Source organism: Ranitomeya variabilis, chromosome 2 (assembly GCF_051348905.1).
Source record: "Ranitomeya variabilis isolate aRanVar5 chromosome 2, aRanVar5.hap1, whole genome shotgun sequence".
Lineage (NCBI taxonomy): Eukaryota > Metazoa > Chordata > Amphibia > Anura > Dendrobatidae > Ranitomeya > Ranitomeya variabilis.
The window spans coordinates 539,827,621-539,845,488 of record NC_135233.1 but is presented as its reverse complement, the minus strand read 5'-3'; the positions used below and the strand labels follow the sequence as shown (position 1 = coordinate 539,845,488).

The window sequence follows — 17,868 nt, the reverse complement described above, 5'->3', positions numbered from 1 at the left end:
TTTGCACTTCCATGTCCTATACTATTTTTTACTTAGTTTTTAAATAAGATAAATTATAGTTGAGTTTGTTTTTAGGTGTAATTATTTTCAATTTTTCTCGTTTGTCCTGTTCTGTTACAGTAGTGTTCAAAATAATAACAATAATTTGACTAGCCAAATTAATCACTGTTTTTGGTATACATTATATTGCCACATGTCAAACAATTTACCAGTTGGTGCTATAGATTAGAAAATCAAAAGACTCAGCATTCATGAGCTGCAAGTTTTTGAGTTTGTGTATTAGAATAATTAATTGAAAGGGGGCAAGTTTTAAAAATAAGTATGGAGTTAAATTAGTGAGGTTAATCATTCTGTGAAGAAACAAATGTGAATCAGGTGGCCCTTAGGGGCAGGATATGGCCAGGACATGTTGTACATGCATTTCTCCTTGAAAACCTGAGAAATATGGGTCATTCGAGACATTGTTCAGAACAATAGCGTACTTTGATTAAAAGGTTATTTGGAGAGGGTAAAACTTATAAAGAAGTGCAGACAATGATCGGCTGCTCAGCTAAAACGATCTCCAATCCCTTAAAATGGAAAGCCAAACCAGAGAGACATGGAAGAAATTGGAAGACTACCATTCGAATGGATGGAAGAATAATTAGAATGGCAAAGGCTCAGACAATGATCAACTCCAGGATGATCAAAGACAGTCTCAAGTTACCTGTGAGTACTGTGACAGTTAGAAGATGCCTGTGTGAAGCTAATGTCTTAGCAAGAAGTCCTGCAAAGTCACACTGTTAAAAAAAAAAAAAAAAATGAAAAAATTACTGAAGAGGATTTAATTTGCAAAAGAACACATCAACTGGCCTAAAGAGAAATGGAGAAACATTTAGTGGTCTGATGAAAGTAAAATTGTTCTTTTTGGGTCCAAGGGCCTCAGACTGTTCGTCAGATGACCCCCAAACTCTGTATTCAAGCCACTGTACACTCTGAATACAGTGAAGTATGGTGGTGCAAACATCATGATATGAGTATGTTTCTCTTACTATGGTGCTAGACCTATTTAATGCACACCAGGGATCATGGACCAGTTTGGATATATTAAAATACTTAAGGAGGTCATGTTGCCTTACGCTGAAGAGGATATGCCATTGAAATGGGTGTTTCAACAAGACAACGACCCTTAACACATCAGTAAACGAGCACAATCTTGGTTCCAGTCCAACAAAACTGAGGTTATGGTGTGGCCAGCGTAATCCCCAAACCTTAGTCCGGTAGAACACTTGTGGGATGACCTCAAAAATGCCGATTCTGAGGCAAAGCCAACAAATGCCAAAAAGCTGTGAGATGTAGTCAAAGCATCCTGGGCAGGTGCCAGAAGTTGGTTGACTCTATGCAACATAATGTGAAGCCGTTCTAATTACGGTTGATCGAATAGCTTCGGATAAGTGCTTATCCGAATAGCTGTAGCGCTTATCGAATAGCTGCCTCGGGGGAACTGGATACCTGGAGGGCACCCGATAATCAGTTGTTAGGCGCCACAGCTGCATGTGTTGTGGCTGTGTGACAGTTAGTTATAACACATGCATGGAGAGCCCAACAAACAGTCTCTCCATACATGTGTTGTGACTGTCACACAGCCACGACACATGCAGCTGTGACAGCTGATCAGGAGCACTCCAGGTTACCAAGGCAGCTATTCGGATAAGCACTTATTTGAAGCTATTCGATCAACCCTAGTTCTAATATTTAGCTAGGTATACAACTAAATTTTAGGCTATTGATTCACAGGAAATTCTAATTCATCATAAAAAAGTACATATTGTGGGTTTGTAAAGACAAATGCAGACATGCAGATTTGTGAACAGCCAAATATTAATTTTTTGTTATTTTTGTAAAGTAGCTAAAAATTTATATACATTAAGCTTCATGTTTGAACTTACAAAACAGTGTGCAATGTTCCCAATGCAAGGAAATCAAAACTAGTATAAAGATTGTGATTAACTCATGTTTGTGAACACAATTATTTTGAACACTACTGTATTTGTGAACTGTGTGGTGAAACCCTTTTTAAATGTTTATTATTCTACATATTTTTTTTACTTTTGTCAATAGTACATGTAAGTTTCTGTGGTTAATTCCAAATTGAGCTGGACCTATGATATAACAGTGGCTCTAGAGCTGAACAAAATAACTTTTTTTTTTTTTTTTCTTTTTTTAATTTCACCTTTTTGTTACGGACGTACTAGCAATCAAAGTATTTGGCACTGAATGAGTTAGCTTTTGTTAAGTCCATGTGGGTTTTGTCAGGTAGTTTTCATAGGGGGAGTGTACTTTTTCCTCCTGTATGATACTGACCAATCGTAAGCATGCAGAAAGAACACCCACCCACACCATATCTTAGGGTACCGTCACACAGTGCAATTTTGATCGCTACGACGGTACGATTCGTGACGTTCTAGCGATATCGTTACGATATCGCAGTGTCTGACACGCAGCAGCGATCAGGGATCCTGCTGAGAATCGTACGTCGTAGCAGATCGTTTGGAACTTTCTTTTGTCGCTTGATCACCCGCTGACATCGCTGGATCGTTGTGTGTGACAGCGATCCAGCGATGCGTTCGCTGGTAACCAGGGTAAACATCGGGTAACTAAGCGCAGGGCCGCGCTTAGTAACCTGATGTTTACCGTGGTTACCAGCGTAAAAGTAAAAAAAAAAAAACCGTACATGCTCACCATCTGATGTCCGTCCGGTCCCTTGCCGTCCGCTTCCCGCTCTGACTGTCTGCCGGCCGGAAAGTGAGAGCAGATCACAGCGGTGACGTCACCGCTGCACTCTGCTCTCACTGTACGGCCGGATCTGTCAGAGCAGGAAGCGGATGGCAAGGGACCGGACGGACATCAGATGGTGAGCATGTACGGTTTGTTTTTTTTTACTTTTACGCTGGTAACCATGGTAAACATCGGGTTACTAAGCGCGGCCCTGCGCTTAGTAACCTGATGTTTACCCTGGTTACCCGGGGACTTCGGCATCGCTCCAGCGCCGTGATTGCAACGTGTGACCGCAGTCTACGACGCTGGAGCGATAATCATACGATCGCTGCGACGTCACGGATCGTGCCGTTGTAGCGATCAAAATTGCACTGTGTGACGGTACCCTTAGAGCCGGTTTCTCAGTGTGTGAGATGTAATGATACAGCCATAAGTTTGATTACATCTCACACTCTGAAAGACCAGCTGTAAGCTATTGCGGGGGGGGGGGGGGGGGGGGGTGGCATGTTTTTCCTCCAGTGTTTTGCTGCCTGCTTCTGATTGGACAACATAATACAGGGAGAAGAAGAGAATGATTTTACACTCACCCAGTGCACACTTTGATAAGTTTTGTTAAGAACAAGGTGGTGGAGGGGGTCTCCGCTGTGTTGCTGCATTCCTTATGATTGGTCAGCATGGTACAGCAGGAAGAAGCACAGCCTCCCCCCCCCAGAACCTATTAACACCCACTTGGGCTTAAGAAAAGTTTACTTATTAGGTGTCAAATGCTTTGATGCTTGTATCTCTGCAATGGAGAGGCAAATTAAAAAAAATGTGTGCCACTCTACAGCCACTATGACAGTGTGTGTGTCCAGTTAAGCATGAAAAAATAGAATGAAATGTCCTCTTTTATAGTATTCGAAACTTAGTGATATCTAACATTTTCCATTTTTTTTTAAGCACAATAGTGATATTTCTGCGTACACATATGAGCGAACTCTTATGATGGAACAACGCTCTCAGATGCTTAGACAAATGCGCTTGACAAAGACGGAAAGAGATCGTGAGGTGAGTTAGATTGTTGCATCGTTATATAAAAAAATGCTTTGGACAAGTCCCATAAAATAACTTGGTCCTCGGTCATACACCTAATTTTATTTATACTCCACACCAGCCTTCTGTGTAAAACTGAATGCCTAATCAGACTGCTAAATTAACTGATGCTCCGCAAATCCCCTAATTTTAGACCCCAAAAAGAACTATATCAAGCAATGCAATTCTAATTTATCACCTTAACTTAAAAAAAAATTGACCAGACAAAAAATTCAACCCCGCCTCTTTCAACAAATCATATCCCTCTATTTACCCCTGTAGAGAGATATAATGATGGGTAGATATAGATGAATGGTTTGAGATGGAGTTATGAATATGGATTGATGGAGATAACTAACTAGATGGATGAAGAAATTTAATATAGCAGCACCACATGTATTGTTACAAAGGCTACTGGCTAAGGGTGCGAAATCGGCTATAGTGATTCAGTCTAACCACTATTAAATTACCCTCATGGTACTAATTGAGTATAGCTATGAGGGTCCAATATAGATCAGATAAAATGTAACCTTTATTAACAAATACTAAAATATCCTCTGGACCAACAACAGCAGTGACACAAAAACCATAACAAAAAAGTGCTCGTGCATAACAGTGCTCAATTAAAAAATACAATAGGTTTGGTCTCACCAGTAGTCACTTTCCCATAGCTGGTTCATCATGGACAGGAGCAGGAAATAGGATTAAATTGTGCTTACTCAAAGGAGGGGAAAGGACCTCTATTCTTCCCTGTCTTGCCCCTGCATCGCTCCCGTCCTTACAAGTACAGTCCCTGAGTGTATACTATTATGGGATACCCACCATCACTAAAAAAATGTATGTTCCTTACGTGTTTCTTCCCCAATGAGGGGGATTCATCAGAGTAATCTATTTATATAATTGCTTTATAATGTTTTCATTTCCTGTTCTGTCCAGATGTCACCATATCCCAGAATTCCAAGCGGAGGAAGTTCACTGACCGCCATATTGGGACACCCAAGTGATGGGTGTCTCAATATGGAAACTGCTGCTGGTACCAACCTATTGTGCGGTACCACCAGCGGAGCACCGTCGCACCACACACACACACACACACACACACACACACACACACACCGTGGCGTAACTACAAAGTTATGGGCCCTGGTGCGAACTTCCAAATGGGGCCCCCCCGCAGCCCTGCCATACAACTCAAGGTAACCCCCCATAGAATACAACGCAGCCCCCCTCATAGTGCTCCATACCGTTGATTATTGCCCCATAGATGCTCCATATAAAGCTGCCCCATATATAATGCTCTGCACCGTTCATTATGGCCCCATAGATGCTCCATAGAAAGCTGTGCCATATATAATGCTCTGCACCGTTCATTATGGCCCCATAGATACTCCATAGAAAGCTGTGCCATATATAATGCTCTGCACCGTTCATTATGGCCCCATAGATGCTCCATAGAAAGCTGTGCCATATATAATGCTCTGCACCGTTCATTATTGCCCCATAGATGCTCCATAGAAAGCTGTGCCATGTATTATGCTCTGCACCGGTCATTATGGCCCCATAGATACGCCATATAAAGCTGTGCCATATATAATGCTCTGCACCGTTCATTATGGCCCCATAAGATGCTCCGCACAGCCACTTGCCCCTTATAGTGCTGCAAAAGCGTTATGGCCCCATAAGATGCTCCGCACAGCCACTGCCCCTTATAGTGCTGCACTAGTGTTATGGCCCCATAAGATGCTCCGCACAGCCACTTGCCCCATATAGTGCTGCACAATTGTTATGGCCCCATAAGATGCTTCGCACAGCCACTGCCCCTTATAGTGCTGCACAAGTGTTATGGCCCCATAAGATGCTCCGTACAGTCACTTGCCCCATATAGTGCTGCACAATTGTTATGGCCCCATAAGATGCTCCGCACAGCCACTGCCCCTTATAGTGCTGGCGCTGCACAAGTGTTATGGCCCCATAAAATGCTCCGTATAGCCACTGCCCCTTATAATGCTGCACAATTGTTATGGCCCCATAAGATGCTCCGCACAGCCACTGCCCCTTATAGTGCTGGCGCTGCACAAGTGTTATGGCCCCATAAAATGCTCTGTATAGCCACTGCCCCTTATAATGCTGCACAATTGTTATGGCCCCATAAGATGCTCCGCACAGCCACTGCCTCTTATAGTGCTGCACAAGTGTTATGGCCCCGTAAGATGCTCCGCACAGTCACTTGCCCCTTATAGTGCTGCACAATTGTTATGGCCCCATAAGATGCTCCGCACAGTCACTTGCCCCTTATGCTTTTGCTGCCATAAAAAAAATAAATCACATACTCACCTCACCTCTCTCTCTTCGCTCAGGACCCCCGACACTTTCAATATTTACCTGGCTGCTCCTCGTGCGGCTCCGTCTTCGGCACTGACGTTCAGCAGAGGGCGCGCACTGACTACGTCACCGCGCCCTCTGACCTGAGCATCACTGCCAGAGGACGCTGATGACAGAGCCGCACCGGAACGAGGAGCGGTAAATATCGCGCAGCGCTGTATACTCACCTACTCCCGGCACGGTCCCTGGACGTCCCTGCTTCTTCCAGCGCTGCAGATTCTTCCTGTATTGACCGGTCACAGTTACCGTTCAATACAGAAATGAATATGCGGCTCCATTCCTATGGGAGGTGGAGCCGCATATTCATTTCTGTAACGAGCGGGACCATGTGACCGTTCAGTGCAGGAAGAATCTGCAGCGCTGGAAGAAGCAGGGACGTCCAGGGACCGTGCCGGGAGTAGGTAAGTATAATTAGAGAGCGGTGACGGCTCCCTGCTGCGGGTCACTCACAAATGGTGGATCATCATCAATCATGGGTCATTTCATTCTCCTTCACTCCTGTCCATGGGGCCCCTAAGTAGTCTGGGCCCCGTCGCAGCTGAGACCGCTGCGACCGCGGTAGTTACGCCCCTACACACACACACACACACACACACACACACACACACACACACACACACACACACACACACACACACACACACACATATACACACACACACACTGTACGCACACACACACTGTACGCAACACACACACTCTCACTCCCACACACACTCACTCCCACACACTCTCACTCCCACACACTCTCACTCCCACACACTCTCACTCCCACACACTCTCACTCACACACACTCTCACTCACACACACTCTCACTCACACACACTCTCACTCACACACACTCTCACTCACACACACTCTCACTCACACACACTCTCACTCACACACACTCTCACTCACACTCACTCTCACTCACACACTCACTCTCACACTCACTCTCTCACACTCTCACTCTCACACACACTCACTCTCTCACACACTCACTCTCACACACACTCACTCTCACACACACTCACTCTCTCACACTCTCTCACACACTCACACACACACACACTCACTCACTCATACACTCTCACTCACTCACACACACTCTCACACACACACACACACACTCTCTCTCACACACACACACACACACACACACACACACACACACACACACACTCTCTCACACACACTCTCACAAAGCCTCTTGCATGGTACCACCAGCGGAACACAGTCGCGAACACGCCACTGCCGGGATCAGCCGAATGATTTACTGACTGCCGCCATCTTTGTACAGGAGGATCGCATGCACAGTTTTAATGTGACCATTGCTATCTATTTGCACAAAGATGGCGGCAGTCTGATTTACTGCGCCTGCACGAATTACATGCAGGTGCAGTGAATCATTCAGCTGATCCCGGCGGCAGATGCACGACGTGTCTACAGGTAGAGGAGGCCGGTCACATTAAAAGGGTTTTCCCACAAATGAAAGTTCATTTTAAAAATTGACTGTGGCTGACCGTGTACGGAGCATACCACATCTCGTGGACAGTGGTGGAAGCAAAAGATAATACTGACATTACAGCAGGAGATCAAAGTGGATTCATTTTGTGAGGTAAAATATTTCACTGACTGTTTTTAAAAAAATATTTAACCTCACAAAATGTATCCTCTTGGATGTAAAGGGACGGGAATACCGCCCCTGAAAGGTCCCTTATCTTCTATGGGGAGAAAGGTATGGATCCTTAGATTTTCTCCACAAAATTTTGGTGGCCTGTGAAACCGGATGTGATGAAACCAAGATGGCTGTTGTATTTCCGCTTTTGATGCATACTAGGCGATGAACTGCAAGGAACAATGGTCCCAGGCATCCGGATGTAAAGGGACAGTAATACCGTCCCTGAAAGATCCCTCATCACTAGTGATGAGCGAGTGTACTCGTTGCTCGGGTTTTCCCTAGCACGCTCGGGTGACCTCCGAGTATTTATGACTGCTTGGAAATTTCGTTTTAATCTCGGCAGCTGAATGATTTACTGCTACTAGCCAGGCTGAGTACATGTGGGGGTTGCCTGGTTGCTAGAGAATCCCCACATGTAATCAAGCAGGCTAGTAGCTGTAAATTATTCAGATGCCGCAATGAAAACTAAATCTCCGAGCAGTCATAAATACTCGGAGGTCACCCGAGCGTGATCGGAAAAACCCTAGCAACGAGTACACTCGCTCATCACTACTCATCACCTATGGGAAGAAAAGTATGGAACCAGATATGAGGATGAGGTCAGATGCCGGGAGAGGAGTGATACAGGGCGTTCGTATTTAAGGGACTCCTGTTGGAGTTACCCATTCATGCCAAACACTTAAAATAGGGCCTGTGATGCAAATGGTCACACCTAGATAGGAAGACACCTGCCACTGCAGGGTTTCCACTATATACCCTGTGTATTTGACGAAATATTAATCTTTTTCCCACTTATTGTATCTACTAGATGGTGGCCGATTCTAACGCATCGGGTATTCTAGAATGCACAGCCCACGTAGTATATAACACACCCCACGTAGTATATAACACAGCCCACGTAGTATATAGCACAGCCACGTAGTATATAACACAGCCCACGTTTATAGCATAGCCACGTAGTATATTGCACAGCCACTTAGTATATTGCACAGCCAGGTAGTATATAACCACCCACGCAGTATATAGCATAGCCACTTAGTATATTGCAGAGCCACGTAGTATATAACACAGCCCACGCAGTATATAACACAGCCACATAGTATATTGCACAGCCCACATAGTTTATAGCACAGCCACGTAGTATATAGCTTAGCCACATAGCATGTAACACAGCCCACGCAGTGTATAACACAGCCACGTAGTATATAGCATAGCCACGTAGTATGTTGCAGAGCCACATAGTTTATAGCACAGCCACGTAGTATATAGCTTAGCCACATAGCATGTAACACAGCCCACACAGTATATAACACAGCCACGTAGTATATAGCATAGCCACGTAGTATGTTGCAGAGCCACGTAGTATATAACACAGCCCACGCAGTATATAGCGCAGCCCACGCAGTATATAACGCAGCCCACACAGTATATAACGCACCCCACGCAGTATATAACGCACCCCACGCAGTATATAACGCACCCCACGCAGTATATAACGCAGCCCACGCAGTATATAACGCAGCCCACGCAGTATATAACGCAGCCCACGCAGTATATAACGCAGCCCACGCAGTATATAACGCAGCCCACGCAGTATATCACGCAGCCCACGCAGTATATTACGCAGCCCACGCAGTATATAGCAATGTGGGCACCATATCCCTGTTAAAACAACAAAATAAAAAATAGTTATATACTCACCCTCCGTCGGCCCCCGGATCCAGCCGAGTCCTTTACCGATGCTCGTTGCGACACTCCGTTCCCAGTAATGCCTTGCGGCAATAACCCGTGATCATGTAGCGGTCTTGCGAGACCGGCACGTGATCTCGGGTCATTGCCGCAATGCATTGTTGGGATCGGAGCAGGAAAGGCTGTTGCGGACTTCGGAAGGTGAGAATATATAAAAAATGTTTTCAATTAGTTTTAACATTCTATGTATTTACTATTGATGCTGCATCAATAGTAAAAAGTGAAGCGGTATTTAAATCCCGCCCCAATCTCGCTGTTTGGTCCCAGCTGGCTGCGCGACCTATCAGCGACCCAGGATTTCCGTTACAGACAGACGAACAGATGGAAGTACCCCTTAGGCAATTATATATATATATATATATATATATATATATATATATATATATATATATATATATACATACATACATACATACATACATACATACATACATACATACATACATAGATAGAGATATCTAATATATAATTGCCTAGAATACTACTTCCTGCAATTTGTGCCAACTTCCGTGGCTTTGTCCGGAGATAATGTCCGGAGCTAATGTCCGGAGATAAGTGACGTCACCAGCGTCCTACACCCGCTCAGGGTGGACAAAGATATATGCCTTCGTGGTGCGCGGCACTTTTCTGATTGGTTGCCGCCTGCCGCGAGCGACCAATCAGAAATGTGCCGTACTGTCAAGAATTGTCAAGAGCTGGTGAGTGCAGCCATTTTTTGTTCTTTCTTACTATTATTTATTAATTGTATTATTCTTACATTTGAATAAATAAAGTATATATGGAGTCTAGACTCGCGATTCTTTAGAATCGGGCTGCCATCTAGTGTATATATATATATATATATATATATATATATATATATATATATATATATATATATATATATATATATATATATATAGATATATATATAGAGAGAGAGAGAGATATAGATAGATATATATACAAATGAGTATGTGTGTGTGTATGTATCGGCCACGCACACTCCACATAGCAACCAATCACTAAGCATCTTTCATGTCACCAGAGCTGTTTGTAAGAAGCTGAGCCATGATTTTTTGCTATGAGCAACAGTTTTTCTTGTAGACAGTTGTAACTGAGGCCTATTATTCTTATCATTTCCATGGTGTTATGGTCCTTCTATAAAGCTTGAAATAACATAATTTATTACCGTTCCGACACAGAACACCCTCTGACACAGACTGCAGAGGGAGCCCAGTATCACACAGGATAGGATTAGATACACAGCCCAGTATCACACAAGATAGGATTAGATACACAGCTCAGCAGTCAGTAACACAGAATAGGATTGGATACACGGCTCAGCAGAAAGTAACACACAGGATAGCCTTAGATATACGGCTCAGCAGTCAGTAACACGGGATAGGATTAGATACACAGCTCAGCAGACAGTTACACACAGGATACGATTAGATATGTCTCCGCAGACTGTATCACACAGGATAGGATTAGATCCACAGCTCAGCAGACTATATCACACAGGATAGGATTAGATACACGGCTCAGCACACAGTATCGGACAGGAGAGGATTAGATCCACAGCTCAGCAGACAGTATCACACAGGATAGGATTAGATACACGGCTCAGCAGACAGTAACACACAGGATAGGATTAGATACACAGCTTAGCAGACAGTATCAGACAGGATAGGATTCTATACATGGTTCAGCAGTCAGTATCACACAGGATAGGATTAGGTACACGGCTCAGCAGACTGTATCACACAGGAGAGGGTTAGATACACAGCTCAGCACACAGTATCACACAGGATAGGATTAGATACACAGATCTGCAGACTGTATCACACATGATAGGTAGTGTTGAGCGATACCGTCCGATACTTGAAAGTATCGGTATCGGAAAGTATCGGCCGATACCGGCAAAGTATCGGATCCAATCCGATACCGATACCCGATACCAATACAAGTCAATGGGACTCATGTATCGGACGGTATCCCTGATGGTTCCCAGGGTCTGAAGGAGAGGAAACTCTCCTTCAGGCCCTGGGAACCATATAAATGTGTAAAAGAAAGAATTAAAATAAAAAATATCGCTATACTCACCTCTCCGACGCAGCCGGGACCTCAGCGAGGGAACCGGCAGCGTTGTTTGTTTAAAATTCGCGCTTTTACTTGGTTACGTGAAGTCCCGGCTTGTGATTGGTCAGGGCGGCCATGTTGCCGGGACGCGGACCAATCACAGCAAGCCGTGACGAAATTACGTCACGGCTTGCTGTGATTGGTCCGCGTCCCGGCAACATGGCCGCCATTAACCAATCACAAGCCGTGACGTCACGGGAGGCTGGACTTGCGCGTTTTTTAAAAAGCGCGCGTGTCCAGCCTCCCGTGACGTCACGGCTTGTGATTGGTTAATGGCGGCCATGTTGCCGGGACGCGGACCAATCACAGCAAGCCGTGACGTAATTTCGTCACGGCTTGCTGTGATTGGTCCGCGTCCCGGCAACATGGCCGCCCTGACCAATCACAAGCCGGGACTTCACGTAACCAAGTAAAAGCGCGAATTTTAAACAAACAACGCTGCCGGTTCCTTCGCTGAGGTCCAGGCTGCGTCGGAGAGGTGAGTATAGCGATATTTTTTATTTTAATTCTTTCTTTTACACATTTTTACATTAATGTTGTTTCGATACCGATACCCGATACCACAAAAATATCGGATCTCGGTATCGGAATTCCGATACAGTAAGTATCGGCCGATACCCGATACTTGCAGTATCGGAATGCTCAACACTAATGATAGGATTAGATACACAGCTCAGCAGACAGTACCACACAGGATAAGATTAGATACACAGCTCAGCAACAGGATGTTCCAAAGGAGAGGACCATTTCATTCCAAGAATTCCACTCATTCCATCTGATTTGCCTTTTTATTTTAAACACCTCCAGTTTCCACTTCGACTGGCATTTGCAATGTCAATTATCAAGGCTCAGGGACAGTCCTTGAAAGTAGTAGGGATCGATTTGCAATCTCCATGCTTATCTCATGGTCAAATTTACGTGGCCTGTTCAAGAGTCGGAACTGCCAAAAATCTGTTCATCTTTGCATCGGAAGGAAAAAGCAAAAAGGTTGTTTCTCAAAAGGCTCTTGAATGAGTTGGAAATAACAAACTATCAATATTTGGGTAATCGTTTAGTTAATTTGTGTTGCAAGTCTGTAGTGTTATGATGTGAAATGTTTTTGTGTGCAATATAATCATTGTAATTTGTTATAACTAACCACAGTTAGTTACTATGCCCGGGCAGCGCCGGGCTCTTCAGGTAGTATATTATAAGATTGCCCTGATAAATTCCCCTCATTGGGGAAGAAACATGTAGGGAACATACATTTTTTGAGTGTTAGTGGGTATACCATAGTCTTATACACTCAGGGACTGTCCTTGTAAGGACGGGAGTGATGCAGAGGTACGACAGGGAAGAATAGAGGTCCTTTCCCCCCTTTGAGTAAACACAATTTTATCATATTTCCTGCTCCTGTCCATGATGAGCTGACTATGGGAAAACGACTATTGGTGAGACCAAACCAATGTTTTATTTGAGCACTGTTCTGCACGAGCACCTTATTGTTATTGTTTTTGTATCACTCTTGTTATTGGTCCAGAGGATATTTTAGTATTTGTTAATAAAGGTTACATTTTATCTGACCTATATTGGACCCTCATAGCAATACTCTACTGGCTAAGGGTGCAATCAAATACATCCTAAAAATGAGGCATCACTTCCAAGCCAGCAAATGCTGCTTAATTTTTTTTTTTTGTGTTAACTAGGTGGTTTGATGTCTGGATTGATAATTGGATGAGGATGACCAGGAAGTTAAAATAAAGCTGGATAGATGGAGTTTGAATATGTAACGGGGTCTTACGTGCTGGAGTACCTCTTTAGTACCACCCCGTTTTTCAGGAGGTCCGCTCTGCTTTAGCTGGAGTCTGAATGAAGGACGCTGGCTGGAATTCCTTGATTACAGGGGCACATATAAAATATCACTGCTTCTCCACGTATTTCCAGTATGACAACACTTTATTCACAGGACACAGAATATATATCACACAGGTACAAAGGGCAGTCCTATTGAAAAGCGGCAGGTCAGACATACATTACAATAGCCGCAGGGGGCCGGAGCCTGCCGATATTTACTGTGGAAATTACAAAGGTGGGAGAGGTCAGAAGGGGGATATCTTGTCCCCTCTGCCCAGGGGTGCAGCCTGTGGGCTGATGCATTAGGGACATGCCTCTCACATGGAAACTATTATACATACATATAACTGCACAACGTAATCTGGGTGCTGAGGGGTTCCGTAACACGGCTCCCCCATTTCAGCGACGCGATCGGCATACACAGTCTGATCCTTAACGGATCGGTTTGGGGATGACCGAAGTTTATGGGGTTGCTACAAGTTCCGTTTGTTGACTTAGTCCATTGGCGTTACCGTTTTGTTTGCCGGGTCTGTAGTGGATGGTGAAGTCCAGAGGTTGTAGGGCAAAACTCCACCACAGTAATCTGGCGTTGTCTCCGGAGACCCGATCAAGCCAGACTAGGGGATTATGGTCCGTTAGGAGGGAAAACTGTTGTCCATACAAATATGGTTGCAACTTTTTGAGTGCCCATACTACCGCCAGGCACTCCTTCTCGATGGCCGCATAGGTTACTTCACGGGGCAGTAGTTTCCGACTCAGGTAAGCTACCGGGTGTTCTTGGCCGTCCGGCCCGACTTGGCTCAGTACTGCCCCCAATCCAAACATAGAAGCGTCTGTGTGAACAAGGAGACGCTTAGTTGGATTGGGTGCAGCCAATACAGGGGTATTGGGGAGGGCGTCCTTTAGCTGGTGGAAGGCTTCCTCGCTCTCTGGGGTCCAGGTTACCTGGCGGGGTTGGTTCTTATGGGTCAGATCAGTGAGGGGCTTGGCTACGCTGCTGTAATTGGGAACGAATTTCCTGTAATACCCCGCTGTCCCTAGAAACGCCATGACCTGGGTTTTAGTGCATGGGGTGGGCCATTTGGCTATGGCCTCAATCTTGGCTGGTTCTGGTCGCTGTTTCCCACTTCCCACCCAATGCCCTAAATACTGAACCTCTGCTTTGCCCACGTAACACTTGTTTGGGTTCAGGGTGATTCCGGCCTTGTGGATCCTGTCCAATACTGTCTCTAGGTGATTTAGATGCTCTTCCCATGTCGCGCTGTAGATGGCGATGTCATCTAGGTAGGCACAAGCATAGTCCTGGAGACCATCCAGAAGCCGGTCAGCCAGCCTCTGGAAGGTCGCTGGGGCAGTCTTCATCCCGAATGGCATAACTCGAAACTGGAATAAGCCAAACGGGGTGACAAATGCCGACTTGGGAATAGTGTCAGGACTAAGGGGAATCTGCCAGTAGCCTTTGCATAGATCAATGGTGGTCAAATACTTTGCCTCCGCCAGCCGGTCTAACAACCCATCCACACGCGGCATGGGATATGCATCCGTCACCGTTTTCTCATTGAGCTTACGATAGTCTACACAAAACCATGTAGTCCCATACTTCTTGGGCACTAACACTACGGGGGATGCCCAGGGACTAACTCTAAAATGACCCCTAAACGCAACATCTCTTGTATCTCTTGTCACATCCCTTCTCGTACAGACTCAGGGACGTGGAAGGGGGGTTGTCGCAGGGGGGTCTGATCCTGGGTCTCAACCTTGTGTTGTGCCAGGTGAGTGTATCCTAGTCTCCCCGAAAACATCCTCTGTTGCTGCCTCAACAACGCCTCCATCTGCTGTCTCTCCCGGGGACCTAGGTCTTCACCCCAGTGTACCCATGTTTTAGACTGAGTCCTTTCCCCTAAGACATCCGGAAAGGGAAATCAGGCTAAATCCTCTGCTTCAGGTGTACAGATGGCCAATACCTCTTCAGGGCGCTCCCGGTAGGGCTTCAGCATATTCACGTGGAACATGCGGATAACCCTGGGGTCGTCACAATCGGCGACATTTTAGGTGGTGTTGGCTATTTTCCCCACTACTTGGTAGGGCCCCTGCCATGCAGCTTGGAACTTGTTCTGCCTAGTGGGCTCTAACACCAGGACCTTCTGTCCTATTTCCAAGGTGCGTTCTCTGGCCCTCCGATCGTACCATACGCACTGGCGCCGCTGAGCCTCCTGCATGTTCCCATGTACAGCCTGGGTCAGCTCCTGTAGGCGGTCCCGGAATTCCAGCACATAGGGTACAATAGATACCCTTTCTATGATGCCCTCCCCTTCCCAGTGTTCTAGCACTAAGTCTAGGGGTCCCCTTACCCACCTCCCGTATACCAGTTCGAACGGGGAGAACCCCGTGGATTCTTGGGGCACCTCCCGATAGGCAAACAGTAGGTGTGGCAACAATTTCTCCCAGTCCCTGTAGGTCCTGGTAAAAGTCCCAATGAGTTGTTTTAACATCCCGTTAAAGCATTCACACAACCCATTAGTTTGCGGGTGGTACAGGGCGCTTCTAATGGACTTTACACAGCACAGCTTCCACAGTTGGTTGGTCACCTCTGCTGTAAACTGGGTACCCTGGTCCGAGATAATCTCCCGGGGAAATCCAACCCGTGAGAAAACCTGGAGCAGGGCAGCCGCCACCGTCTCTGCCAGTATGTTAGGTAACGCAACCGCCTCTGGATACCGTGTGGCATAATCTACCACTGTCAATATATACCTTTTCCCTGACGGACTGGGTTTGGCTAACGGCCCTATCAGATCGACCGCTACTCGGCTAAATGGTTCCTCCACAATGGGGAGGGGGTGTAATTTGGTCTTGCATCGATCTCCCCTCTTGCCAATGCGCTGGCAACTGTCACAGGTCTGCCAGTACTGACAAACATCATAGGTTACCCCCGGCCAAAGGAAGTTTTGTTGCAGACGATGCTTGGTGCGACTGACGCCGAAGTGCCCGGCCAAGGGTATGTCATGAGAGATTCGCAGTAACTCCTGCCTGTACTTCTTGGGAACTACTAGCTGTCGTTTTATAGTGGGGCTCGTACCTGTGTGGTGCTGCTCTGTGATCCGGTAGAGGAGTCCCTGCTTCCATACAAACTGTTTCCCTTCCAGTACCCCTCTCCAGTCCTGTGCCTTCCCATGATATCCCTCCAATGAAGGCTCCTCAAGTAACTCCCTCTTAAATTCAGCTGGGGTGGCCCAAGAAATGTCTGGCTATGGGAATACGTGTAGGGCTGGGATGTCTTACCTGGGCCTCCTCTGAGTGTGATTCCGCCTCCGCAGCTCGAGCTTGTCTCCGCGTGGTCACAGGTTATGTCTCAGCCAGAGGGGCAACCGAGAAGGCAGACAACATGGGCCCCAAGTCATTTCCCAGCAAGACGTCTGCAGGCAAATCCTCCATCAAGCCAACCTCAACAAGGCCATCCCCGACTCCCCAATTCAGGTGAATCCTGGCAGTGGGCAGTTGATGTATGGCTCCCCCTGCTACACGGACTGCCACTGTCCGGTCCGTCTTCTCTTGGTCCCGGACTAGATGAGGCCTCACAAGGGTCAAAGTTGCCCCAGAACCTCTTAGTCCCTGCATACGTTTCCCATTAACCCACATAACCTGTCGATGCTGTTGTCGATTATCTGCCCGGGCTGCCTGCACGGGGTCTACTTCATGCAGCACTTCTTCCATCACTTCCACCCCTGGTTAGTCGTAGCCCCCAATGCTGTGTGAGCTTTGCCTTGGTAGCAGTGTACAGCGGCCCGGCTTAAGGTAGCTGTTCCCGCCTTTGGCCACTGGGTATGCTGAGTCAGGTTGGGACATTGTCTTTGCAGGTGGCCCAGCTGATGGCAGATGTGGCATCACGCCCCAGGGGGACTGTGGTAGGCCGGGTTTTTAGCTGGTCCCCCTACAATCTTCTGTGGTTTGGGGGCCTCCAGGTGCATGGGCAGACCCCTAGCATCCATCTTTGATCCGGACAACTGAAGCCTCCTGGCATCATGATGTTCATCAGCCAGACGAGCGGCCTCCTCAAGAGTCATTGGCCGCCTGTCCCAAAGCCATCCCTGTGTCTCGGGGGTTAGTGCATTAAAGAATCGTTCTAACAAGAAGAGCTGGAGGACATCCTCCTTAGTGGTTGCTTGGCTCACTTGTACCCACTGTAGCAGTGACCGCCGTAATTTACAGGCCCATTCAGCATGGGTATCGGTTATGCTTTTTATAAGTCCGCTGAACTTTTGGCGGTATGCCTCTGGTGTCAGCGCATACTGGG

General features: G+C 46.3%; 1 protein-coding gene across 3 annotated transcripts in view; it reads left to right on the top strand.

The window, feature by feature from the left end:
- The window catches only part of SLC12A4 (solute carrier family 12 member 4), a 474,963-nt gene that overhangs the window by 439,425 nt on the left and 17,670 nt on the right, over positions 1-17,868 (top strand). For all 3 annotated transcript variants that reach the window (XM_077288127.1, XM_077288128.1, XM_077288129.1), the window contains one exon: positions 3,697-3,804. In XM_077288127.1, coding sequence (XP_077144242.1) covers positions 3,697-3,804 — 108 coding nt within the window. The remainder of the gene's footprint in view (positions 1-3,696; positions 3,805-17,868) is intronic.